At 49.6% G+C, this 25,060-nt stretch overlaps 11 protein-coding genes across 11 annotated transcripts; 4 read left to right on the top strand and 7 right to left on the bottom strand.

The window, feature by feature from the left end:
- Positions 1–173: 173 nt before the first annotated feature.
- Positions 174–1,189, bottom strand: N7509_004179 (NAD(P)/FAD-dependent oxidoreductase; the record flags this gene model as incomplete). Its single annotated transcript, XM_056628816.1, has 2 exons — positions 174–858; positions 915–1,189. 2 exons carry the CDS (start codon positions 1,187–1,189, stop codon positions 174–176), a joined length of 960 nt encoding a protein of 319 aa, XP_056491550.1.
- Positions 1,190–1,902: 713 nt separating this feature from the next.
- Positions 1,903–2,409, top strand: N7509_004178 (uncharacterized protein; the record flags this gene model as incomplete). Its single annotated transcript, XM_056628815.1, has 1 exon — positions 1,903–2,409. The coding sequence occupies one exon, from the start codon at positions 1,903–1,905 to the stop codon at positions 2,407–2,409; it is 507 nt and encodes a 168-aa protein (XP_056491549.1).
- A 985-nt stretch (positions 2,410–3,394) lies between these two features.
- Positions 3,395–5,712, top strand: N7509_004177 (uncharacterized protein; the record flags this gene model as incomplete). The annotated part of the gene is made up of 3 exons (XM_056628814.1): positions 3,395–3,704; positions 3,794–5,114; positions 5,199–5,712. 3 exons carry the CDS (start codon positions 3,395–3,397, stop codon positions 5,710–5,712), a joined length of 2,145 nt encoding a protein of 714 aa, XP_056491548.1.
- Positions 5,713–6,295: 583 nt separating this feature from the next.
- N7509_004176 (uncharacterized protein) lies at positions 6,296–6,643 on the bottom strand (the record flags this gene model as incomplete). The annotated part of the gene is made up of 1 exon (XM_056628813.1): positions 6,296–6,643. The coding sequence occupies one exon, from the start codon at positions 6,641–6,643 to the stop codon at positions 6,296–6,298; it is 348 nt and encodes a 115-aa protein (XP_056491547.1).
- Positions 6,644–8,108: 1,465 nt separating this feature from the next.
- Positions 8,109–8,938, bottom strand: N7509_004175 (OPA3 family protein; the record flags this gene model as incomplete). The annotated part of the gene is made up of 2 exons (XM_056628812.1): positions 8,109–8,804; positions 8,879–8,938. 2 exons carry the CDS (start codon positions 8,936–8,938, stop codon positions 8,109–8,111), a joined length of 756 nt encoding a protein of 251 aa, XP_056491546.1.
- A 1,754-nt stretch (positions 8,939–10,692) lies between these two features.
- N7509_004174 (CDC5/polo family serine/threonine-protein kinase) lies at positions 10,693–14,283 on the top strand (the record flags this gene model as incomplete). The annotated part of the gene is made up of 3 exons (XM_056628811.1): positions 10,693–11,001; positions 11,058–11,500; positions 11,556–14,283. 3 exons carry the CDS (start codon positions 10,693–10,695, stop codon positions 14,281–14,283), a joined length of 3,480 nt encoding a protein of 1,159 aa, XP_056491545.1.
- A 479-nt stretch (positions 14,284–14,762) lies between these two features.
- On the top strand, positions 14,763–16,305 carry N7509_004173 (NAD(P)-dependent alcohol dehydrogenase; the record flags this gene model as incomplete). Its single annotated transcript, XM_056628810.1, has 2 exons — positions 14,763–15,071; positions 15,205–16,305. Coding segments are annotated over 2 exons (1,410 nt in total), but the record flags the coding sequence as incomplete, so codon positions are not given.
- Positions 16,306–16,530: 225 nt separating this feature from the next.
- On the bottom strand, positions 16,531–18,432 carry N7509_004172 (uncharacterized protein; the record flags this gene model as incomplete). Its single annotated transcript, XM_056628809.1, has 4 exons — positions 16,531–17,658; positions 17,717–18,027; positions 18,082–18,157; positions 18,214–18,432. 4 exons carry the CDS (start codon positions 18,430–18,432, stop codon positions 16,531–16,533), a joined length of 1,734 nt encoding a protein of 577 aa, XP_056491543.1.
- A 1,137-nt stretch (positions 18,433–19,569) lies between these two features.
- Positions 19,570–20,780, bottom strand: N7509_004171 (uncharacterized protein; the record flags this gene model as incomplete). Its single annotated transcript, XM_056628808.1, has 4 exons — positions 19,570–20,060; positions 20,117–20,431; positions 20,500–20,705; positions 20,764–20,780. 4 exons carry the CDS (start codon positions 20,778–20,780, stop codon positions 19,570–19,572), a joined length of 1,029 nt encoding a protein of 342 aa, XP_056491542.1.
- Positions 20,781–21,370: 590 nt separating this feature from the next.
- N7509_004170 (GNAT family N-acetyltransferase) lies at positions 21,371–22,167 on the bottom strand (the record flags this gene model as incomplete). Its single annotated transcript, XM_056628807.1, has 2 exons — positions 21,371–21,606; positions 21,756–22,167. 2 exons carry the CDS (start codon positions 22,165–22,167, stop codon positions 21,371–21,373), a joined length of 648 nt encoding a protein of 215 aa, XP_056491541.1.
- A 724-nt stretch (positions 22,168–22,891) lies between these two features.
- On the bottom strand, positions 22,892–23,791 carry N7509_004169 (uncharacterized protein; the record flags this gene model as incomplete). Its single annotated transcript, XM_056628806.1, has 1 exon — positions 22,892–23,791. One exon carries the CDS (start codon positions 23,789–23,791, stop codon positions 22,892–22,894), a length of 900 nt encoding a protein of 299 aa, XP_056491540.1.
- Between the last annotated feature and the right edge of the window lie 1,269 nt (positions 23,792–25,060).

Here is a 25,060-nt window from a genome sequence, read left to right as displayed (position 1 = left end):
CAAGCTTACAAGAGAATCATCATCGTCACTATTCGTAACAGTATTCTAGAACTCGGAATGAAACTTCTCCCCGAAGGATTCCTATTCTAGTTTTGAATTTTTCAGCGCACCCAGAAATGCGAATGGTGTACCAGAGAAGAGCCCACAAAAGAATCAGATACAAGTACTACTAACTATTTCGTCCATTGTTCGCCACTCCATAACTTCCCTGTCGTCCACAAAAAATAATCACGGCCTTTAACAAGCCATATCAAGAAGCTTGGGAGCCTGTAGCCCATCACAGCTCCAACGCCTTTCGACCTGCCGATCGGCACCAACTGCGCCTCGCGTGTATCTTCTGTAAAAATACAATCCTCGCCAGCTTCGGCCTTGGTGGCTCCACCAGAGAGTAGCAAATCCCGCTTGATGTTGGCACAGAGAACTGGCACTGCTTTGAAGATACTATGCACTGTCGGGCGGGCAAAAGACGCAGCGTCACCAATGGCGTACACCCTGATTCCTGCCTTTTCGACACGCAATGTCGATTTGTTCGTCTCAACTCGTCCGTCCGGAGCAAGAAGGGTCTCATCAAGAAATCCGGTATTGGGTGTTGTGCCTGTAGCAGGAATATACAGGTCTGCTTCAAGGATTTGCCCATTATCCAATGTCACCGTCGTAGGAACCGCAATCTGATCGTTCTTGTCCTCGCCTGAATTTGAGGGCTCGACCTTCTTTACTCGGACGTTCTTGATGACGGTCACCCCAACGTTGGCCAAATATTTCTCAGCAGTCTGGGCGATTTCAGAACGAAGTACCGGCAAAATGTTTGGCGTCGAAGTAACGATTTTAATGTCAACTTTGGGCGGACTCGACCTCGAGCTAATCCATCGAGGGACCCCATTCAAATACTCTCCGAGCTCCCCAGCTGTCTCTACCCGGCAGGACCGCCGCCTGCTATCACAATGTTCTTTGCGGTTGGGAGTACTTTTCGTATAGCAGCCCAGCTACTGCGAAGTTGCTGGACATCCTTGTTGAGACCGAGGGCTGGAGATGGAGTAGAAGCGCCCGTGGCAATGATGAGGGCGTGATATTCAATCTCTTCCCCTTCCCCTGATGGTAACTTTATCGATGCCACCCTTTTTGTGTGGTTCACGGCGGCGGTTGTGCCGTGGAGAAATCGAAAGCGACCATCGGGGTACTTATTGAACATTGAGGATATGTCGACGAAAAGCTTCTCTTGAGGGAAAAATTCGTCTGAAACCAAGGCTCGAGGGCAAGCTTGACGACACAAGGCCTGCGATGAAGCGCTCACCAAAATCACCTCATATGTACTTGCCCCGGATAAATTGGGAATAACATTCTTGAGCAAGTAATGCGCAGTAGAGATGCCGCCGTAGGACCCGCCAAGAATTAGAATATTATTTTTGGGGGGAGTCTGGAGGGACATCGGAAATATCAAGATAAAATCGAGTTATTGAGAAAGAATCGCGAGATTTTTATCCATAAGGCCATTAGATAGGAATGTCTAGGGCAATTAATATATGAAGTATACTCGGGCCGAGCTGCGGACGAACTGCCAGAGTAGCCAAAGCCACCCGTCGTTTGTCCGAACTTTCGCAGGTTATTCGGCCGAATTCATCCGAGCACCTACAATGTCGTTACAAATACTCTGGTACCTCTTGGTAGAGTGGGCTCTCACAAGAGCACATTTGAGAAAAAATAAATATCTTGTTTTACAAAGGCCTCATATTTGATGAAGGGACACATGTCTGTTTGAGCAAAATGGCAAACCAATGCTAGTCGCGATCCAGATCAGCAGTTGTGCCCAGGTGAACTCCGCGATTTCCGTACTGTCAGGCCCCAGTAAAGTTAGATACTACTACTAGCTGTACATATACGCGACGGCTTTCCGCTTCCGGGATAATGGAGAGTGCATCTGTGACGACCGGGAAAATCGCAAACACACGTCTTATGGCACTGTGTGATCCTTACCTTCAGGGCGAGATTGGGTCTGGTATTCTTACTGATGCAGCTTACAGTGGACATTATGAAACTGTTCGTTTCTTGCTAGAGACGAAGCTTTTTGAAATCGAATCGCCTACGCAAGCAGCTGGTCGAGGCAATACAAATATTGTGGATCTGCTAATAGAGCATGGGAAGATCCCAACACCAGTCATGTCGGATCCTCTCCAACCCTTGATTAGACCAGTGTTAGGTGATCACTCTTTAATCCTTGAGAAGCTTCAACGTTCTATGGATCTTGATGCTTTTGTGGCACACGACGAAGCTGATCATCATCGAGACCTCCTGATGATCAGTGCTGCATGTGGCTGGAATGGCCTAGTTGAGAAGTTACTTCAACGCGGCTGTTCAACACATCTCTATCACCCATATAAACATCTCTGGACCTGCAGTGGCAAGGAAGTCTAGGCCCCAGGCATCTCCTAGCCCAAAATTCCCTATCACCTTTAGCGTTGGCGGCCCATCGCGGTCATTACGATACTATTGAGCTTCTGCTCAGCCATGAAACCAATAATATTTCTGGCAATATTTAGCATTTGCTGTATGGTTGGGATCCAGTGCCGCTTCTACTAGCAATTGACGGGGGTCACAAACAGATCGTCGAGTTGCTTCTAGACAAAGGTGCGGATCCGAATCATATGACCGATGGCCTTACACCAGTCTTTTTCAAAGCTATCGATCAACCAGAGATTCTTGAGATACTTTTCGATCGAGGAGCAAACCCTCGGCTAAAGGCAGTGACAGATATTTCCTCCCACAGATTCAGAGCATCGATCTTCCTGCACGAACTAGTAGCTCGGAATATCAGCACCATGGAACTTCTACAATACCTATTTTCGGTCGGAGAATTCTCATAGGCCAAGCCCCGTTCTGTACTGTCGTTTCTCCAAGCAGCCGCCTGGGGCGGAGCTTTGATGATGGGATATCTTCTTTTGCTTGGGCTTTATTGTCCAGTTATACAAGGCAGCCTTGCCTCCAAGTTGGTGAAGTTCTGGAAATTGTGCTATATAAAGCAGATACGGCGACTTTGGCTCTTATTTTGACAGCTAGTTGGAAATTTGTCTTGAATCAATGAGGAGTGCGTCATGGCGTTGGTTTGTCAACGAAATGGAGATCTGCTAAAGGTAGCCGCTACCCTCGAGTCTCGATATATTTATGGAACATGGTATTTCAATGGAAATTAAAGAGCAATACAAGTAAAAAACCACTGGTGTAGTTGTTGAATGTGATTCTTGATTTTCTGTGAGGGTTCTGTTATAGTAAAAAGGGGCTCCGAGAAATCCCCGAGGCTGCCGAGCTTATCTGTTATCGTGGTCAAGTTTTATGGAACCCCGGACTTCAACTTGAACTTCAACTTCAACTTCATTCAACCCTGCATATATTTACTAGCACAATGGCAGCCAGGATTTCACGTCACCTGCCATTGCTCAACCGCCGTGGCTGGGCTAGCTTACCCTCCCACGCGACCCCTCGCCTTGTGAACACCAGTGCCCGTTGCGGCTTGGTGACGTCGCGCAACACCCGGAACCTCGCGCCCTGGACAGGCCGCGCAACACCAGCGAAAAGCGTGGCCGTGCCATTGCGATATGCGCATACAGATGCTAGCTCGTCGGGAAGGCCAAAGGCCGTCATTGCGGACGCGACCACGTTCAAAGGATCCAACATCACCGAGAAGCATTGGACGAGCCAGAATTTGCCAGTTGGTACGTTAGCACGGCCCAGGCCGAGCCCTCCTTGATTTGATACTTCGATTCTTCACTATGGTCACCTCGCTAACATTGGAATTCATTAGCGGACCCCTTAATTGAACCGCAAGCTGTCTTGCATTTCCTTGAATTCATCACGTCGGGTATTCTACCAAATGGCAAGAAAACCGCTCTGCCTTTGCTGAACCCCGATGAATTCCCTCTATTCTTGACCCCGAGCTCGCAATGGGCGCCGGCGCCTTTCAACAAAGATGAGACCCTCTCATCCGTGCAAAAGGCCATAAAGCGTATCACGGATGCAGAAGAAGTGACCGGACTGTGCCTTGTTGGTCAGAACATTCAGTTCATCAAAAATCGTCTCTGGGGAGGCCTCGCCCCTGTGCCCGCATCTCGATGGCACGAAAAGGACCTGAACAACCCGGACCACTTCGCAATTGCTCAGGAATATCTGACCTCGGTCATTGCCGTCTTTGAATACCTCAACAACCCTCAAATCCGGTCTAACATGCGCGACACCTTCAACAAGATCTCTGGTGACTTCGGAGAAATGCAGGAAGCCCTGAATGCCCAGCGTAAAGCTGCAGGTGGCGTCTCTCCCGACCTCAACCTAACCGCCCTGTGGGAAGAATACATCCGCTCCGTCTACGAAGTAATGACCACCACCGCACACAGCTGGATCCTAGCCCGAGTCACCGAACTCCGCGCCCGCACCCTAAACAGCTTCAGCGAAATCACAGCCAAGCCCAACGCCGAAGAATCCCCCGAAATGGCCATCTTCTCGCAGCGCTGGAGCGAGCTTCTGTCCGTGACTTCGATGGCTGACTTTAACATCTGGATTTCCATGGAGGGGTACAACGGCTTCAAGACGCCCACCTCGATCGTCGCCGGCCTGCACAATCCCGATCTCCAGAATCAAGCTACCAACTCCGGCTTCTCGGAACTCTTGCTTGAACGTCTTGGTCAGTGTATTAAGCGTCAGAACGAGGCTGCTGGTGTTTCAGGCGAAGGCGCGATCGATAATGACGCGGCTCGCCGTGAACGTCTTTCGATTAGCACACTCGTTCAGGATGAAATACGTGAAAAGATTCGTGGGCCGAAACCCTCGCCCCGGCCACCTGTGCAGCCTTGGATCCAACAACATCTTCGCGCTTATGAGATGCTATCGAGCGGGTTGCAGCCTGGGCAGGAACCCGGCTTTGGGTTTGGATTGGCGATTTACCGTGCAGCGCATAGAAATGTCTCCGATGAACAGTGGAACAAACTGAAGCAGGATTTGGAAACTCAATTCTCGGCATGGGGTGAGGAGGTCGAGCGTGCCGATGAGCTTAAGCCTCTTCTGAAGTTGCATTGGTTCGATTGCAAGGAATTGGGCTTCGACGCGGCTAACTCCATAACTGAAGCGAGAAGGTTCGTTGGTTTCTGAAATACCCTCCCCCTCCTCTGAGTAATAAGCTAGTCTGGCTAACTAATCCCTTTTTTACCTCCTTCTAGCCACTTCCAACAAATCCGCACCTCAGAAGAATGGAGCCGTAAAATCGCACCATCCTTCTTCCTAGCCATCGACCCCATGGCCGTAGGCTCATACACCGACGAGAACTTCCACCCAACCCCCACCAAGGACGAAGTACTCCTGAAAGGAGATTTCCAGGGCCACGTCCTCGCCATTGACGCAGACTTCGAAGCTCCTGCCCCGACCGATGCGAGCAAGGAAGCAGACCCCACGAAATATACCGGCCAAATGCGCGTTCTGGGAAATCTAGTCTGGAGCGAGATTTACCCTATGCTCATGCTTCAATCTGCCAATCTTGAGACTCTTAATATGCGGGCCCGTGATCATCCGATGAAGGTTTATACGGGTCCTACGGTGCCGAGTCAGGTTGCGCCTTGGAAGGAGAGGATTGCTATGAATGGTGCTATGATGGATAGTTTTGTGGATTATTTGAAGGAGAAGAATCCCGATCTTGCGGGGAAGGTTGAGGGGATGAAGGGGCAGGGGATTCTTTGATTGGAAGATTTGAACTGTGAGGATGGCCTTTTGTAAGGTTGTCATTTTGATAGAATGTACTATATTGTATTATTGGGCTCTCTTGTATGTGGTTTGAAATACACTCTTCGGGCATACTTGTCTCTATGTATATTTGCGGAGAGAGACTAAAGTCGGCTACAGATAGGCACGTATGTAGCTACATCTACATCTACATCGAGTATCGGGAATATTTTGATGGCTAAGAAATGAATTTCTAAGATAAGAATAAGAAAAAGACAAGCCGGAGAGGCTTCCCACCGCCGACAAACATAAACATAACTCAAAAAATCCCAGAGAGCAGAAATAAACAGACAAAGCACGCGCAATCTAAAAATCTCACTCGAAAAAATCAAATCTAGAAGAAATCCTTCAAACCCTTTTCCCATCTGCCAGACATAAACATAGACATAGACACAATAACAACAAACTCACGTATCAGCAACGTCGGACGCACACACAATTTCAAAGGTATTCTCAAACCATCAAACACGAAACAGTCCTTGACAACATTGAGCTCCCACTTCTCGCTTCTTTTCAATCTTCGTATCAGTTTTGTGCCCATCTAAATGACAGGCGCAACAGTATGAATAAGTTGCCTAAGACGACTCGCCGTAGAGCGACCCAAGATCTGCCGGGCCAAAGCCAATGTACCAGGATCATCCAGTGACCGATCGAGGAATTCAATTGCTGCATACAGGTTGCTCGGGAATGAATCGTCCTCGTTGATCGCATTGTCGTTTGAACTTTCTTGGTCCTCTAGCTCAGCCCAGTCGGGTCGAGTAGGTGATAGGTTTGGACGTGAGGGATGTAGATCGCCACTGAGGGAGGCCCGGTGGAGGTATCCAACCAGTTCTTCGTAAAGGTTCGTTGGGTCCTTGATTGGGAGGATTGGGACGTAGTGTGGAAGCATTTCGATCCGGCTGTGGTGAGGAAACGAGTTTTTAGTAAAGACATAGAGGGAGGGAGGAGGTATTAGTGTAAGAGTAACTTACATTTCTTCCAGAGCTGCGATGTTATTGAGAAGACCCGTTCCAGGTATACCTTCCAGAGGATGTTCGATCATAAGGAACGCGATAACCTTTTCAACGACCTGCCCTCGAGCGTCATGCTTATCCCTCCGCACCATAAAATCCTGCATCATACTCCCAGTATTCAGAAGATTTTCAAAGAGCAGACAGTGAGGGCCAATCACAAAGACCTCAAGGATGACGGGTATTTGTTCAGGTTCGGTCTGGGCTTCGGTTTGGCCCTGGCTTGGGCGTCTTCGGAAGTCTGGCCTGGGTGGTACACGAGTCATGAATCGAAAATGAAATGGCTCAATGAGGTTTCCCTCCACTAGAGAGACGTCAGTTTTGAATGTAAAGTGAATCTAGATAGTCTGCTTCTTGTTTAGTTTGCCTACCGTCATTTCTGCCTTGAATGCTATTCGCGGGGATGTAATTCCTCAGGATAGGGTCCTCCAAGTCATTCTGTCCAGGTGGCTCCTGGCGCCCAGGCTGGGGCCGGCACAGAGGTAGGTCCTGGTCGATGGGGGTCTGGATATGCCAAACGACCATTTTGGCGGCGTATCTTTGTTTAACCTTGAAGGATTCAGGGACCCAAATTCGAAGAAATAGTCAAGATAGATTGCTGATCGGTAGGACTCGGAAAGAATCGAACTCAAAGGTGGCATAGAAGGCAGAATAGAGAGAAGTGGGCAGTGGAAAGTGGAAAGTGGAAAGATTGAGACAAATCCAGGTCAAACAGAGGGAAGGTCAGATTGATGAAAACCTGAGCAGAATTTGATTAGATGATAGAAAATGGCGAGCTCGGGTTAGTATGGAAGAGCCAGAGGAAGAGGGAGTATGTGAAGGGGAAGTTGTAATAGACCCGGGACTCGGACTTAGAGTTGCCGGGTGGTACCTACCATTGCTGCCATACCCTACCTATAGTACTATATTGAGTATATTTTTCTAGTTTATACAATACTGTAAGTTCTGGATATAACGTATAGTATATTTAATATATGGTATATTATAAAACTTATCTCAGATGTAAGCAAAGAGAACACCGTTTTCTGCGGAATATAATTAGTAACAGAGCCCGGAGATAGTTCTAGTATAGACCAGACAACTTCGACCACTTAACCATGAAAAATCCAGGCCTGTAAAAGAATCCAGGAAATAAGAGTAATAGAAAGATAATCTATAATCAATTAAGAATGGTCTATGTACGATCCATAACAAAATATCTCAAAAGTATGAGTGGAGGGTATCAACACAAAATCGCGGGTCTATCCGCCAAACAAAACAACTCAAAAACACCCGGCGCGCTATGTATATATCGAAGGAGAGCGGAGAATCTATTTACTCCTCGGTTGTTGGTGGAAGAGGAGATTATTTTTTGGGAATAGAAACAGTGGACGAGGCAGTGGGAGGCGCGGTAGCTTTCAAGACCTCAGTCTTAGACTCGGTCGTCTCTTCTGGCTTCACCACCGCAGCTGTCGTCTGTTGAGAGATGGTCGGTTCTTGGCCGAAAGCAATGTACGACGTAAGTCGCGTCCATAGGCTGTTTTCAGGCTGGGCCTTAGGTGGATCCTCTGGAACATCCAGTTTGCCATGCTTCTCCTCGTAGAGAGAAAGCTTCTTCTCCAGCGCATTGAGACGATCTTCCACCCCTTCACGGCGCGTACTCTCTTTATTCCGCGATCGCCAGGATTCAAACACAATCAACCCACCCGCCACGAGGAACAGAAAACTTTCGCTAATAAAGTTGGCACCGGACTCGATGGCCTTGGACTGGGAGAGGGGTCGGATTCGGTAGTGGTGCGGTTTGGCGGCCTCTTCAGCCGCAGCTTTGGCCTTGTCTAATGCATCTTGCTCGGCTTTCGTCGCGGCTTCGGTCTTAACTGTCGGGCTTTTGGCGAGGTGCTTTTTGGCTTCGGCTTCGGCAGCGGCTTGTTTTCGGGACGCGGTGGTGTCGCGGATGGATCCTAGTCGAAGGCGCATGTCGAAGCGGTGTAGGGCTTGGGCCATTGAGACACAGACATTGCGGAAGCGCTCATGTTCGCGAGCTTGGCCCTTGATTTGATTCTGCCGGTGGCTGTTAGCTTGGAGCTTGGCGAGGAGGGGAAGTGTCAAGGGGCGAGTTCGGGGGACAGGCTCACGGCGATAGGTTTGGAGAGGGTACGGATGACCAACGAGGATATCTTGAGAGTGAGCGACATGGCGAGTCTATAGGAGTAGTAGTCGGGAGTGAAACTTGAAATTGAAGCTGACAATTTGAGTCACGGCTGTGACGTTGTCAACTCAGGAACGGGTGAGTCAGCAGATCACAGCCTCCTCTCCACTATTAAAGCTACTATAGTAATTAGTGGCAGTCGATTCTATTTTTATGTAAAGTAGCATGAAATACGTAGATTAGGAGATTTGAAGGATATTTAACGCAATTAATGAATATGCGTTAAATATGTATTTGGTACTACTAGTAGGGGTTGAATACGAATATCTCAAGATAACTAGTATTGTTACTTACTATAGGTGGGCCAAGCTATTATAGAGAGATTTCACATACTTGGCAGCTTTCAGCCAAAAGAACCTTGGAACTCTTCTCAACCCGAAAAAAAGTAGAAACTTATTTTAGCCCCTATGTAGTTCATCTACTAGTATCAAGATTGAAAAGTTTACCTTCCGATCCGCTGTCCTCAGATGCAACTATATCGGGCTCAACGTATTTGAAATCAACTTCTTGAAAATGGAATCTGGCGTCCACAAATTTCGTTTCCCAGATCTTCAGCCTGATAATCCTCACAAAGCAAAAACTGGAGAATGAAAGTTAATCCAAAAATTTTGGGTACATGGTGGCAGGCGTGTCATGATGCTGTTGGCACTGTAGTACTATATCTTGCCTTTTCGAACTCCTACTAGTACTGGGCAGCGAAACTCATTCTCGCCTATCGTGGAAAATTATCTATTACTAATACTAGTACTATCTCCGAGCTATATGGGGTAGTTACTAGTACCTCTGTGCTAGTGGTGGTGGTACTCCAGGACTAGTAGTACCTAGGTAGGTACTATTACATTCCAAGCCCTCATATATATTTTCTTAAGATGATCGGCACTATTTCCCGAGGTCAAGAGTCTTTCGGGTAATAGGTAATGCAGGACTTTTCATGGTAGTCTCAAGTTTCACCCTAAAGAGCATATCTGGCAGGAAGACTCAAAATATCATCTCCGAGTCCGAGTCTCTTACCCCAGGCCTCCAAGCTGGAGGCGCCACAATGCGAATTTAAATGTGGGGATGAAATGTAAACTGCCTCCCGAGGACCGTTGGTATGGAATTTGGCTTCGTAATTGATTTTTCTGACCTCCTTTTCGAGTGGGTTCAGTAAAAAGTATATAAAGCTCGCTTTATTTATTTTCTTTGTTTAATCCAATAAATTATGGCAATAATTGTACTCGTACTGTAGTGATACTTTTCTTTGTTGTAACTAGGGCACTGTTGACACCATCACGTGACTGTTACTGTTTATCGATTTCCCAAAGGGGAAATCTATTATGGCCCGAGTTCTTCTCTTCCACTTCAACTTCACTCCCCGCTTTCACCTCCCCGGCTTTGCGCTGTCTGGCTTCGCAGCAGCTTTGTACAGTTTTTGTTTTATTTAGCGCTTTGCATTCTGGTACTTCAAGTCCTCGAGGTCCCCTTCTTACCATCCATTCTCTCCGGTCCTCATCGGCCTCGGTTTGCCGACCGGAGTTAGCTGCTCATCATTAACGGATCGTTGCAGGGATACCAATCTGCACCACCCAATACTGATACCCCCTTTGCGGCTCCGCCTAATACCTCGATTCTTTTCATGACTTTGACGCTTAATATCCGTTTTATTAAACAAAAAGTTCTATTGCCCCTGGCCCCGAGAACCCGATTGCGACGGTCCTAATATCGTCGCGTGACGCTGGCCAACCCGACGCAAGTTTCATAATGGAGGCTCTTTCCCCGCGCTCGACAAACCAGATGATTCGGCCCAAACCTATCCCTGAGCGCAAAATGACCGACAAGAATGCCGCGGCTGGTCCCGTGCAGAAATCCTCGTCTTCCAAGAACCATGCCGACCCGCCTCCATCTTTCGTACCGGAACCGGAGGAGGGTGGAGAGCGATACTCGATCGGTGGATTTTTGGGGAAAGAGGGGTTTGCAGTTTGCTATGAAGGGACACTCGCTCGGAATGGTCGGCTGTTTGCCATGAAAGTGGTTAAGTCACAAATGCCCCAGAAAAAGATGGAGGAGAAGGTACACAACCCATGACGCTGCGTTGAGTCAATTATTTTTGCGCTGACAATATCTAGTTTCGAACAGAGCTTCAAATCCATTCGAAAATGCGCCATCCCTTTATCGTTCAATTCTACCGAGCCTTTGCATTCGAGCAAAGCACCTACGTTGTTCTAGAGCTATGTCCGAACGGATCAGTCATGGATATGGTGAAGAAACGACGGTCCCTCACACTACCCGAAGTGCGACGGTTCATGATTCAACTCTGCGCTGCTGTTAAATACCTCCACAAACGATTTGTCGCTCATCGCGACCTGAAAATGGGGAACCTGTTTCTTGATCACAATATGAACATCAAAGTTGGAGACTTTGGACTGGCGGCAATGATTTTATCGGATAAAGACGCAAAGCGACGAAACACCCTATGTGGTACACCCAATTATATTGCACCGGAGATCCTTGATAAGAGCAAAGGTGGACATACCCAGAAAGTCGACATTTGGTCCTTGGGTGTCATCTTGTAAGAAAGTCCTCCCACGCTATATGTTGAATTCAGCTGACTCAAGGTCCCCTAGTTTTGCCATGTTAACTGGCTATCCCCCTTTCCAATCGAAAACACAAGAGGAGATTTACAAGAAAGTACGGAGTTTGGCATATGTCTGGCCGAAGGAATCGGATCATTCGAACTTTATCCCTGAGGAGGCCAAGGACTTGGTCAGCGCCTGCTTAAATCTGGTGGATGAGGAACGTCCCGACCCCGACGATATTGTCGAGCATCCATTTTTCGACATGTACGACGGTTGCATTCCCCGTCAACTCGATCCCTCATGCCGTTTCAACAAGCCGGTCTGGCTCAAGGACCAAGCGCCGCGTGGAGACTCGATGATGAGTGGATATGGGTTGGACTCCGATGAGAAGCTACGATCATACGTATACCAGGTTGATGATCCTGGGCAAAGGTACCATTCTTGCAAAGCTGCTTTCTACTCACTGTGTGGAGTCGGACGAAAGCCCGACGGAACAGCGCGCAAGTCTGTTGGTCGCAACTGTTCGAAATCGGCGTATTCGGAATGTGAGACCGAGGACGCTCGCGGCCTACGCCCGGTCGTTCCTTTGCCAATGGACTTCGTATATAAATGGCCACATGACTTGGAGGGTGATTGGTGTCTAGTGGAAGCCGCTAGGAGGCCAATTCGCGCAGAGAATCCTAGCCTCGAAAGCAGTACGCTATCTCAGCGCAGTACGGCCTCGATTCGGAGCAACAGCACTGTCGCGACCTCGAGAACAAATGCGGCACTCGCTGCCGCGCACCAACGCAGACTCGAAACTCAGAACCACGCTGCTACTCTCCGACAACAAGTTCGACCCGGAACTCGAACCGTTCGACATATACCATCGGTCGATGTGCTTCCTGAGACAGCCGCGCGACCTTACCGTGATATTAAGGAGGCCGAGCCAGCACAGGCATTGGCACCAGTGCCAGCACCAGTACCAGTTCCAGCACCAGTGCCCATACCGGCGCTTGATAAGGAGCCGTCATCTGGTGGACTAGCAGAGCGTCCGATTCGTACACGGAGGATGGCGTCGGCATCGAATGCCCCGACCTTGCGTGAGACTGAAAGGAGCGCCGCTGCGCCCCAACTTTCCAAGTCTACTAGCATGCCATCTGGCCTGACTATAGGTAAAACTCGATCCCAGTCCCGCCGAATGGCCACTGGAGAGGCAGTCAATTACCCCCAGGCAGCGCCGACTACCCAACAGAAGCTGGCGGCCCTACCGGAAGAGCGCCGGACCGCAAGTCGCTCGACAACGTTGCGATCGACATCTCGACCCGATCTGAAGCTTATGGCAGAAAGACAAAGGCCTGCGCCGGAGCTTGTTCCAATGTCGTCTCAGCCACAACAAATCCAACCCACACCGAATGGAATCAGCCGGTCCAACAGCAAGACATCGTCGGGCACTAGAGCTCGCTCGAGTTTGGGACTCAGCCCCTTGTTCCATCAGGATGACCTCTACGACATGATTCCTGGAACATCGCTCACTGAAGTCAACACTGATTTGCGACTGATGTTGTCAAATCTTGTCAACCACGCGCCAGCTCGTCGCCGCGGTGGGCCTCGGAAGCAACCTCATGCCTACGTTATCAAGTGGGTGGACTACACCAACCGTTATGGAATTGGCTACGTCCTAGATGATGGCAGTGTGGGGTGTGTGTTCAAGGGAGAAAACGGTCAGCCCGCCAGCAGCGTAGTGGTGAGAGATGGCGAGAGACATATTCGTCGCAAAGCGCGCAGTGTCGACAGCCCAGAGTCTAAAGGAATTCCTTACTCCGAGTCTGAGCAGCTTGTCCCTCGCCACGGTAACGCCATCGAATTTTACGAAAACAAAGACGATGATTTGCTTGGCTGCCGCGGCATTCGAAGGGGAATGGTGTCGCCTTCCTTGTTCGACTCCAGAAGCTCCAAGGTCATGAAGATCCGAGTCAACTCAGGATCCGATGCAGACAGATGCGACGCCGAGAAGATCAAGCGTGTCAAACTCGTTGATCAATTTGGAAAGTATATGATCGGCTCGCTGGGTCGCCATGGCGACGACGGTCTTGCAGACGCGCCCGCGTCCCGGCAGACAAGCGGGCAGTTTATAAAATTCTACCAGCGACTGGGCAATGTGGGAATCTGGGGCTTCGGTGACGGTGCTTTCCAGTTCAATTTCCCCGATCATACCAAACTCGTTATATCCCCTGGTCGCACCCGCAGCTCCTCACCATGGATCGATTTCTATCACCTCTCGCCCTCGGCAGCCCGGTATTTCACAGCCAAGGGAAAAATGCACCCGTCCGGCTTCGATACGCGTGCCATTGCTTCTGATGAAGCTGCGACCTTCATCAGCATTGCAAATGGCAGCTCCGGTAGTTCGGTCGAGGAACGCATCCGCGAGATCCTAGACGCCAACTCATTCATGGAGAAGATTGGATTTATGAAGGAAGTTCTGAAAGGCTGGATTAAATACGGGCGACTTGGTGGTCGTCCATCCACCAATAAGACTTCTTCCGGGGCAGACTCCGTGGCCCCTGAGTTATTCTGGCAGGGAACGCAGGAACGCACACCAACCGGAGGCCATGGAACCAAATTTGTCTGGGTTACTGTCGGAGCACCGGATGGCGATGGAGAGTATCGGTCCGTGATGCTGAAAGATAGCGACCGCGATAGATTGGAGAAGAGAGGAGGAATGAGCAGTGTGGTGGACCATGACAAGGAGATGGATGTGCTCCGGGAGCGATTGCGGATGATGGGCCGCGAGTGATGATGATTATCCAAACTGCGATTTATGCCATTTCATGCTCTGTCTTCTTTTAACGACGTGATGACCTTTTCTTTTTTTTCTTTTCTCTCTCCCTCTCCCTCTGTGTTTAGTTTTTGTTTGGTTCGGGATTTCTTGGCCTGGGTTCAAGATGGCCGAACGGACCAGGATATTTGCGGGAAAATACGGCTCTTTTGCTGTTGTTTTAGGCCGCCAGACTCTTTTAGCCTGGTGTTATATCGAGTTTATTTATTTTTCCTCTCTTGTCGCTTTGCCCTTTCCAGTTTTCTGCCTCCGAGTCCCCTAGAGTTAGATGATGGTAGGTATACCACGAATCATTCTACAACTGCTGTGCAATCGGAGCTCTTTGTTTGCTGCCAGTGTTGGCTTTGGTCTGTCCGTGGGGGCTGTGCCCACCAGGAAGCATCATCCCATCTCTCCCCGGCTGCACGCATTGTCCTCCTTCAAACCACTTTCTCCCAATGGTAGCCTCAAGGGTGAAGGGGACCACACCTCCTGTTAGACAAAGAACTCATCATCCATCAGCAACCCGCAGTATAATTCACTCCACCAGTCAGCGGAAGTATAAGCATCAGCAGCAGCAGCAGCAGCAGCAACAACGACAACAAGCTCAGCCTCGCGCTCCACTTTCAACGGTCAGCATGCAGAACCCCTCGTGTCTGCTGTATGGGCCTGGAGACGCTCGTTTCGAAAATATCCCACTCCCAACCATCGAGGATCCCTACGATGTAATAATTCGCATCGCATATGTCGGCGTCTGTGGAAGTGATGTATGCTGCTAACTTTTTCTTGCTTTTCCTTTCCTGACCCCTTCCCTATCCATATGCCCGTGCGCCGAGAGGCAACGTACATCAACAAGACAGAGACAGGGAGAGAACACTTCAAGCTAACAAATAACCCCAGGTCCACTTCTGGCTACACGGCGGCATAAAAAGCTACGTCTCACCAGAACACCCATTAGTAATGGGCCACGAAGCATCAGGAATCGTCTACGCCGTCGGTCCCTCAGTCACAAACCTCCAACCAGGCGATCCAGTCGCCATAGAACCAGGCTACCCCTGCCGACGCTGTCGTCACTGTAAATCAGGCAAATATAACCTTTGCCCGGATATGCGTTTCGCCGCCGCTCCACCGTATTCCCATGGCACTTTATCAAAGTACTACAAACTGCCTGCAGACTGCTGTTACAAGATCCCGACTAATACCGCCCCTTTACCGCCGCTCGGCCTGGATGAAGCGGTTCTCATTGAACCCTTGGCCGTGGCTGTACATTCTGTTAGACAGGTCGGCGTTCAACCTGGTGATAAGGTTGTTGTTTTTGGAGCCGGGACGGTTGGATTACTCTGTGCGGCAGTTGCGAGAGAGTTCGGGGCTAGGATGATCACATCTGTTGATTTAAGTCGGGAGAGACTTGATTTTGCGCATTCGTTTGTCCCCGGGTCCAGCAGTGGAGGTAATAATATCCAAGTTCACAGTAGGGTAGGATTTTCCACAGCAATTCCCAATCCCGCCCTATCAGCGGAGGAGAATGCGCAATGTCTCCGCGTTGTGCATCGGTCTTCTGTACTGGACGACGATCCCGGGTTCGACATTGCGATTGAAGCTACGGGATCCGAGTCTTGTATTCAGATGGCGATTTATGCGCTCCGGGTTGGTGGATCGTTTGTGCAGACGGGTATGGGGCAGAAGAGGGTGGTGGAATTTCCGATTTCGGTCGTGGCTGAGAATGAGATTTGCGTTAAAGGGTGTTTTCGCTATGGACCTGGTGATTATCGGATGGCGTTGGAGTTGGCTATTTTGAAGAAGATTGAGCTTAAGTCGTTTATTACGAAGGTTGTGCCGTTTGAGAAGGCTGTTGAGGCTTGGGAGACGACGAGACGTGGGGAGGGTATTAAGACGCTTATTCGTGGGGTGGGGTTTTCGGATGGGAGTACCAGGCCAGTGCCAGTGGTGCTTCGCCTATGTCTACTGATACTGGGAGGAGGGAGGAGAGTTCAAGGGGAGGAGTGAGTATATTTTTATTGATGGGGAATGACCTGAAGTGCTTGTAAGAAAGAGGTGGAGAGTTGATTATTATTATACAGGCGAATTTGTTCTCGATGAGACCGAGGCTGTCAATATTTCCGCCGTAAAACCCAAAGAAATGTACTATTATTTCTAGAATATCCTAGTGTCGTTAATCGTCGAAATGATTCAAGTTCAACTTGTGATCCCATAGCACACACATATTTACCATGCCATGGGTGCAGCCTGGTTGACGCCCCTGTCAGCGTTCAGCTCCAAATCCTTCTCCGACTCCAAGCGAGCCTTCTTGTCCAGTCCCTGCTCGGTCTCAAGCGCACGGTCAAGATCGTATTCCTCGGTGAACAAACTGGATACCAATGCCACAGCAGAAATAGCGCAGCAGACGATCCACACAATCCGCAAGCTATCGGTGTATGCATCTTTGAGGTTGATCTTGTTGATGCCATCTGGCATGGCCTTGATAACCTGAACAAGCCCCGCTGCATCTTTGCTATATGCGCTAGCCATGGGAGCCAAGGCATCATACTTGAGCAGGTTCTTGTGCATCTGATTCTGGAAGACCACACCTCCAACTGCAACGCCGATAGCCTGTCCCAAGGCACGGAAGAAGCTGAACATGGCAACTGCGATAGAAAGATTGCGGGGATCTGCTGATGCTTGGACTGCGTATCCGAGGGAAGGGAACAAGGAACCCAGGCCTAGTCCAGGGACAATGTTGAGGAAAACCCACCCGACTACACTGGTATCTCTCTTGATGATGCACATAAGACCCAGTCCAATGGTGGACAGAACCCATCCCATCCATACCGCCCAGCGGTATTTACCGGTAACTGTGATCAAAATACCGATGACGATTGCGGACGGGGCAACCGTGAATGTTTGTGGGAAAAGGGCCACGCCGGAGAGGATAGGGGAGTATTCTCTGACGGCTTCATAGTAAAGTGGCAGATAGTACAGCGTGCACCACATGATCAGGCCCTGAAGAACGCTGCCCAGGAATGAGACACTGGCAGTTCGGTTGACAAAAATGGCCGGAGGGATAATTGGTTCGGCGGCATAGCGGTACTCGTAGAATATGAAAGTGGCCAATCCAGCGACGCCGATCAGCAACGGAACGAGTGCGTGCCAAGAATCCCAGTCGTAGGAAACACCGCCCCATGTGAGTGGGATCAAGAATGAAGAGAGACTACCGACGAAGAGGATGGTGCCAGTGTAATCGATGCGACGGAGCTTGTCGAGAAGGGAGCTCGGGGCGAGCTTCAGAGTTAAGAATAAAATGACGAATACGGTTCCCACTCCGATGAATGGGAAGTTGATATAAAAGATCCACCGCTGGAGAATTTTGTTAGATATTTTGAAATTATTCAACTGTCAGCTGAAGTGTACTCACCCAAGTGACATTTTGAGCGAATCCACCACCAAGGATAGGACCTGTCACGGATCCGATACTCCACATTGCACTAAATATTCCAAAATACTGTCCCCGGTATCGCAGGGGAACAAGGTCTGTGATGATGACTTCGGTCAAAGCGATGATACCACCTCCACCGATACCTTGAATCGCTCGACCGACCAGCATCTGCGTGAAATTGTTTGCAACGGCGGAAACAATGGCGCCAACACAGAAGAATAAAATTGACGCCAACACCGCAGGACGGCGACCGAAGATATTAGAGAAGGACGCAAAACTGGGTTGGAAAACTATCAAATATATTAGCTCGATGTTACGAGGCTATATCCTATGCCATGTCGTACCTGTGGAGCAGAGCAGGAACGAAGTTCCTGCCCAGAAGGCTTCGATGGCGGTGCCGTTGAGTTCTTCGGCCATGATCTACAATGCGTTAGCTCAAAATTCACTGGAGGTGACCCAAAGATGCTAGTTATTACCGGTAGTGCGACTGAAATAGAGGTTCCATCGAGCGCAGCCATGAGAGTCAGCACACAGAGAGTGAACACCACCAGTATACCCTTTCGTCCAAGGGCAAACTTCTCATCTGGGTCGGTGTGGGTAGCATCGCTTTCGGCAGATGCATGTCGACTGAGAGAAAGTGCCTGGGGAGGTGATTCTGGCTTTTCAGCAGCAGAGCTGGGTGGCTCTGAAGCCATTTTGAATATATTAAAAAGAATAGTTTGGAGAGAGTGAAGTAGAAGAAGGCCGAAGATGATCAAGTAGGACGGAGCGTCAATGAGTACAAACAAACAAAGCGAGGGCGAAATTTGAAATTTGAAATTTGAACCTTCCTGCTGTGTAATTCTATGATTATTTCTTCCATGGATTTGGAAAACCGCGTGGCAGCGCAACATATAACCAAGTATAAATGCTTAAATCCAACGACCATGTGGGTCCGTGACACAAGGTTGCCCAGGTGTCTAGCTTTTCAACAGGGCGAAATGTTGCGCCGTCGCGAGCCCGCAGTAATCGTAAAAACCCATAATATTAGGCTCATTACGCTATCTGATCCATTCCAAACCTAGACTGTCGCCGCGCTCGTAGCTAAAGTGGACACATTCTGGAAGAGATCGCCAAGTCGGGCCAATTCCAGGCCGATTCACCGGTGCGCCACTCAGCTCGGGGTCGGCCCAACATCTTCGGTGGAGATCATGATAACTGCGGCCACCCGGGGCGCATTACTACGCAGTCCGAGTGCGATCAGTTGCGTTGGCACGAGGTGAATGACTCAATGAGCTCGTGTTTGAGATCGGCTTTAAGGTCCTGCTGAGCCCCGCGGACTCGTCCGGGGTTTCTCGGGGAATTTTTTGTTGACTTATCACCCGGGAAGGCTTAGCACTCGCATCGGAGCTAACTACCTTTGTAATACGAGCTACGGACACGGAGTGGAGTCGATTATTTTCAGGATCCGCGGACGTGGACCGCGGACAACAAGCGGACAGGAGACCGTTGCTCTGGGACAAGAATGTTCAATATTTGCTTTGGATTGATGTTTCATTGGATGCAATCAAATGCCGGTCGCATTGAAAATATCACCTGTCATCTCCGCGATTGCTGGGCCAGGCTAGAGTCTTGCTCTGAGAGTATAAGACTATAAGACTCGCAGAATATAAACGAGCTCACACCGCAGGTTCCAATGCGATCAAGGACGCGACCCGATTCTATAGATTTCTCATTGATGCATTTGAGCAAGAGGTAAGTGAAAAGTCAATTCAAGGGCAATCTTCTCTTGATAGTGCGAATGCTGGGATTAATAAGACTTGCCCACTCATTCTGGCTATATCACCCCTTGCCTATTTCTGCAACCGCTCCCACTCACTCCGAACAATCTCCGGTAATTCAGCCAACAAACTAGGTCGCGATGGTTGCCATCCCAGAATTTTGCGTGCACGTTGAGCCCGGCCACGAGAATTCAGGCCCCAGCTGACTGACTCGAACCCTGCATATTTTTTCGCGCTCTCGAGGTCAAATGCCTCAGTCTTACGCTCTGGGATGTACCCCAGTTTTGCAGCAGCCTCTGCGGTAGATTGCGCCAGCTCTCCCCAGATATGCTCCCCGTTCTCTGTGAGATAGTAGGCATCGGCACCCCAAAGCCCCGGATCAGTCCGGCCTGCAACTGCAGCATCCACGAGCAATGCATATACATCGCTCAGATCATGAACGTGCACGTTGTTCCAGATGGACTGCCCAGCCCCAATAATCGGTCCCTTCTTCAATTGGAGCGTCACCTTCGCTAGCTCGTAGACTTGTCGTCCGCGTCCTGAGACGGGTCCTCTTCCTTTGCCTGATTTCAAAATAAGCGAGGGGCTTGTAGCATATCTTGATCAGATCGTGACGTACCGTAGATCGTTGGAGGGCAGACCAGAGCAAGTTTGAGCACATCTGCGTGCTTGGCACCAGCTTCCAGGACGAGCTGGTCGACATTGCGATGGAAGGCATGGTCGGGGAGATTCAACAGCTCATCTACCCCTTCCCAGTCATTGTAAATCTTATCACTCCTGTTGCCGTACTGGTTCTTGTCGGTATCATCGAACGTAAGGATTCCAGTCCCGCCCGTGTGTAGCCAGTACCCCGGCTTTTCTTTCGAGTGACCCGCGACGAGGCCAGCTGCTATTGCCTTTGCTGCACCTACATGATCAGATGCGTCGGCAGTGTCTATTCTCACACTTGTCAGCGAACAAGGACTCGTGGTCATAATCTATCCTTGTAGGATTCGTACTTACGCAAGACAATATCCGCCGCCGCACTCTCTCGCTCAAGTATGGATGAGTCATTCAGGTTACCCAGAACAATCTGGACGTTCGGGTATTGAGCTTTGACTTGCTCTGCCTTATCTGAATCGCGCACGAGAACGGAGTAGGTGAACTCGGGGTGCTGTGCGACGATCGTAGCCAAGGCGTCACCGCCAATGTAGCCCGTTGCACCGGTGCTGTTGCGACGTTAGATCTTGCTTTGCCGAAGTTTTCTATGGGAAAACTCAATCTCACAGGAATACTTTGGTCATTTTCTGATCTGTCGGTAGATGGTGTTGGAGACTCTTCAGGTTGTTGCGAGCAAACGGGAGAGCGTTGACGTCAGAGCGCTGAGAGATTGTCCGAGCATGCGGTTGATAGATAGTTCTTTGCGAAGAAGAGGGTTGTGTCTGTGATGAAATCGAGAATTTAAGTGAACAAACTAATTCAAGTAAATCGAATTCCTGCCAATTAATATATGTTCATGTTCAATTCTACTCGATTGCTGCCCCGCGATTCCAGCAACCCCCCTCGGCCACATTTGTAAGCACTTCGTGGGGCAATTCGTGATCTTCACAGCTCCACGGCGATTCCGGGCCCTTTTTTTTCGACATTGCATGTTTTGAAGAGTTTCCTTGATTTAGTCCGGCTCTAGTGCGGAAGACTATAACACCACGACACTGGCTTCAAGTTCAAATTTCCAACCCCAAAATCCAAAACCGCCCGTGGATTGCTCCCGGTCTCTAATATAAATCTAGCATCTGAAGTTCAACTTTTAACCAACAAAAAACCATGGATATTTACAAAAATCTTCCAGGGTACCTTTAAACGCAAAAGCAGTGCCTTAGAAAGCCCGATGACTCTATTTCCGAGGAGTACGGATCATATCGACCTGCTCGTATCCAGGCCAGGGCGAGAAACGGCCTGGATACTTCCTCTCTTCAAAGCCATTCTTGTCATACAGAGGTTTCCCCTCCGGCGAACTAGAGAGATAAACCTCAACTCCCTCTTCATCTGCACGCGCCAGTCCCCACTTCAATAATTTGGACGCTAAACCCCGGCCCTGGTAAGACGGATGCACGCCCAGGATTTCAAGATCTATCACACGTCAGTTCTGCAGCTCAATTCAAGGTGTGGGGTCACTTTAAATGAATCGCGAAAATCCGTAGTAGAATTTCCAAGGTTGATAATCGCCAGCGATCTAAACTAGCTATCAAGCAGAAGGGAAAGAGAGCAAAGGAACTTACAATAGTGTGGCCGACCATCCATAATTTCTTCATGATGCTTTTCCATCGTTCCGAAAAACATATCGCAGAGCTTCGCATCGCTACTGGCAGGCCACTTCGTAGCTGCAGAGTGCTCATGTCGATCCTGATCGGCATTTGCATCTGCACCTGCAGCTAAATCTGCAGACACGATTGGGAGTATCCATTTCGCGAAAGCAGCAACCACCTCGGCATTGGAAGGATCGGTTACTTTGAGGAGAATCTCATGCTGGTGCTCGGTGTTTACCTCCAGAATGGTGTTCTGTAGAAACGCGCTCACTTCCGGGTTGGCGGGGAACATGGTTCTGTTGAAGTCGTCGGAGAATGTGGAGAAGAATGTCTCTGTCAGGCTGGCCGAATCGCCCGGCGAGGCAGTTTGGACTTCGAAGGCCATTTCTCTTGTATAACCTTCGAGTGTTTTTAAACGAAGTCAAATTCGTTGTTCGGTTATTATCGTTTGTTTGGCGGGCTGTAAAATTTTCTGGTTGCGGATGATTGCCGCCTACGAGTTGCCGAGTTCAGTTCTGGGTGGGTCTTCACCAACTTCAGTCTGGGTTCAAGTTGGTTGTACGTAGATAAACAAAAGATTGAATAGAATGCTTTTTCATTGTGAGTGAGGTTAAGATTGCTTTGTTTTTGGGCTGCTTTTAGGTTTGTTTAGTTGAGATCCACGGAGATTGAAAATTGGTATCTGGCGATCAATGCTGAATTTAGAACTTCCTACAGCTGCTAGTTTAATCTATTTGTGCGCGAGAGCAATAGTTTTTAGGAACTTGAATTGGTAAACATTAGGTGACATTAATGGTCTTGAGACAATACTAGTACTGTATCATGACATAACCGGTATGAACGCCGTCAATATGTATGCGGACGATGGTATAAGTAAAGACATTAAACGAAACCGACCTACGACAAAGCGTAGGAAGGTAATGTATGATTGATGATTCACGGAGACAACATGTTGCGTTGAGATTATTCTCCATGGTGTAGCTTCTGCTCACCCTCATCAAATTTTGAATTGGCTCTGAGGAAATCCGCACTTCTTCAGCACTGTCGGTGGCTTTTTGAGAGGGTTGTGTGGTGGGTCCGAAACTGATTCAAGGGAGAAAGAGGAAAGATCAAATCTTCTCATGAACAGGAGCTGGTGAACTGATTGGGCTCACAGGCTCATGATCATCGGCAGAGTCAGCCCGATGCGCATCCGCGCGTGTGGCGGGAGTCGTGGAGGCTCGGTGGCCGCTGAGATTATTCGAGGTAGGTAGAAGAGAGCGACGAATTCGGGGGTCATCTGGTTGAGATCCCCTATTGTCGCCGCTGCTCGTTTTCGATTCCATCTCCGACTTGATGCTCTGGTACATGCTTTCCACGATAAAGACCTCTTCTTGAACGTCGAGGGTACAGCCAACCAAACAGAATTCTCGTTCACGTTGTTCGATATACTCTCGGATATTTTTCCACTTGTTTTGGTAGCCCTTCAGACGATCGGGAAGACCAGAACCACGGAGGTAGGTGAGGATACCCGCCATGATGGTGTTGATTGCGCCAAATGCAGTGATGGCAGAATGAGGTCCACTGGCCGCGCCAACAGCAGTGATTGCAGCAGCGACGACAATTTGAATGCCCAGACATGTGTTGATGAGGAGGTTGAAGATTTTGTAGGCACGAGCAGCCTTGGTTTCGTTTCGGATGACACGGGTATAAATACCGACATTTGGCGCGCTTCGAAGAAGATGTCCACCAGAAGTGAGGGCCGGGACACTGTCGATACCGGTCAAGGCACGGAAGATCAGTAGCTTATCGTTGGGTGGGATAAGACTATCAGGGTCGTTTGGCGACACAGCGAGACCAGTTGCACGTTTGGATGGTCCACGCTCTAGGTCAGGAGTACCATTTCCATCCCCACGTGTGGCAGCAAGATGGGCTGCCATCGGAGGATAGGAATTCTCTTCACGATCCAGAGCGGCCGTGATCACCCGCCGCAATAGGCTGTTCGATCTGGGATTAGACTGGGCAGCCATGGTGGGAAGGACCTGGTGACGAGGAAATGGAGGGGGAAGAAGAGAAGAACAACGCGTTACACCAGAGGAGGGGCGAGTTCTCCATTTGTAGCGACATCCGTCTTTTTTTGCCTTGAATTTTGTTTTTTTCTTTGCTTTTTACCCCCCCCTTGCGTAGTACCGGTGCATGTGCAGATGACAGTAAGCTTGACGTAGATTGGGGCGCACGGCTAGACCAGAGCTAAGTGCAGTTTCAGCACATCTCGAGTCATGATGATCATAGTTCCTACTAAAAATGGCAAGACTGGCAGGCAAAACCTGCAGGGTTCAGCAACCGGTGGGTGCTGATGATCCAATCTGAATCGTGACAGGACCGGTAGCTTTAGGGAGCGGGTGTCGACGGCTGTCCCGCGAGCGCGGGCTGAAGTTTGCGAATGGACAGGACGAACAGTAATGACCCTGAATGGAGCTCGAAGTGGTCGTGGCGTCGAGTTGGCGTCGAATTGAGTGGGGGTCGCACGGGACATCTTCGCGAAGCAGTCAAGAACGGTGGGGAAGGGTTTAGATGATTGGGGGAATCACGGCCCAAGATCGTGATAGGGACCTCTCAGAGAGATGTCGATCGATGGCACTTGCTCTAGCTGGAGTGTAAAAAACCTCCGAATGGGGGATGCCACATGGAGATCCTCCCCGCCCCATCGCTTCAAAAGGTTACGGGGCCTGGCCTGCATGATAGGCGAGGAAACCCTGGTCCAGTTGGATGATTGAGATTGGTGCTCTGCAGATGCCTCAAGATTGAGTGGGTGAACTGCTTCTGGGTGGAGTTGGTTTGCACGGGATGGCAGCTCCACACAAATTGAGAAGCACACGGCTCCAGCGCGACGGCGTGAAATGCCGATTTACCCTCGTGTGTTCCCGAAAAAAAGGATCAGTGCGCCTGCGCCATCGGACTGTCCAAGCGATCTAGATCGCTCGGATAGGCTATCGGCGGGGGGAGCATGGAGTCACCAATACCTCGAGCGAACTTTGTGAGGTTGATGCATCATGTCGAGACAGCGGTAGCTGCAGGAAGCGGCTTTGTTGACAGTGGAAGGTGGATCCTCCCCTGAAGAATGCGATGGAGACAGCGGCACTCGATTTCCGGGTCACAGCAGCCCCGGTCTTTCATTACTCGTATGCTCGTGTGCGACATGCTTCAATGCCTTTCGCGGTCATGATTGGTTGTGGGATAGTGCGAGAACCTCATCCACATTTCAGGGGGTTTGGTGGCGAGCTGAACAGGTTGCATTC

Source organism: Penicillium cosmopolitanum, assembly GCF_028827165.1.
Source record: "Penicillium cosmopolitanum strain IBT 29677 chromosome Unknown utg000005l:1.0-4006212.0:1.0-4009387.0, whole genome shotgun sequence".
In the NCBI taxonomy this organism is placed as follows: Eukaryota; Fungi; Ascomycota; class Eurotiomycetes; order Eurotiales; family Aspergillaceae; genus Penicillium; species Penicillium cosmopolitanum.
The sequence above is the reverse complement of the archived record's forward strand: the minus strand, read 5'-3'. Positions and strand labels throughout refer to the sequence as shown.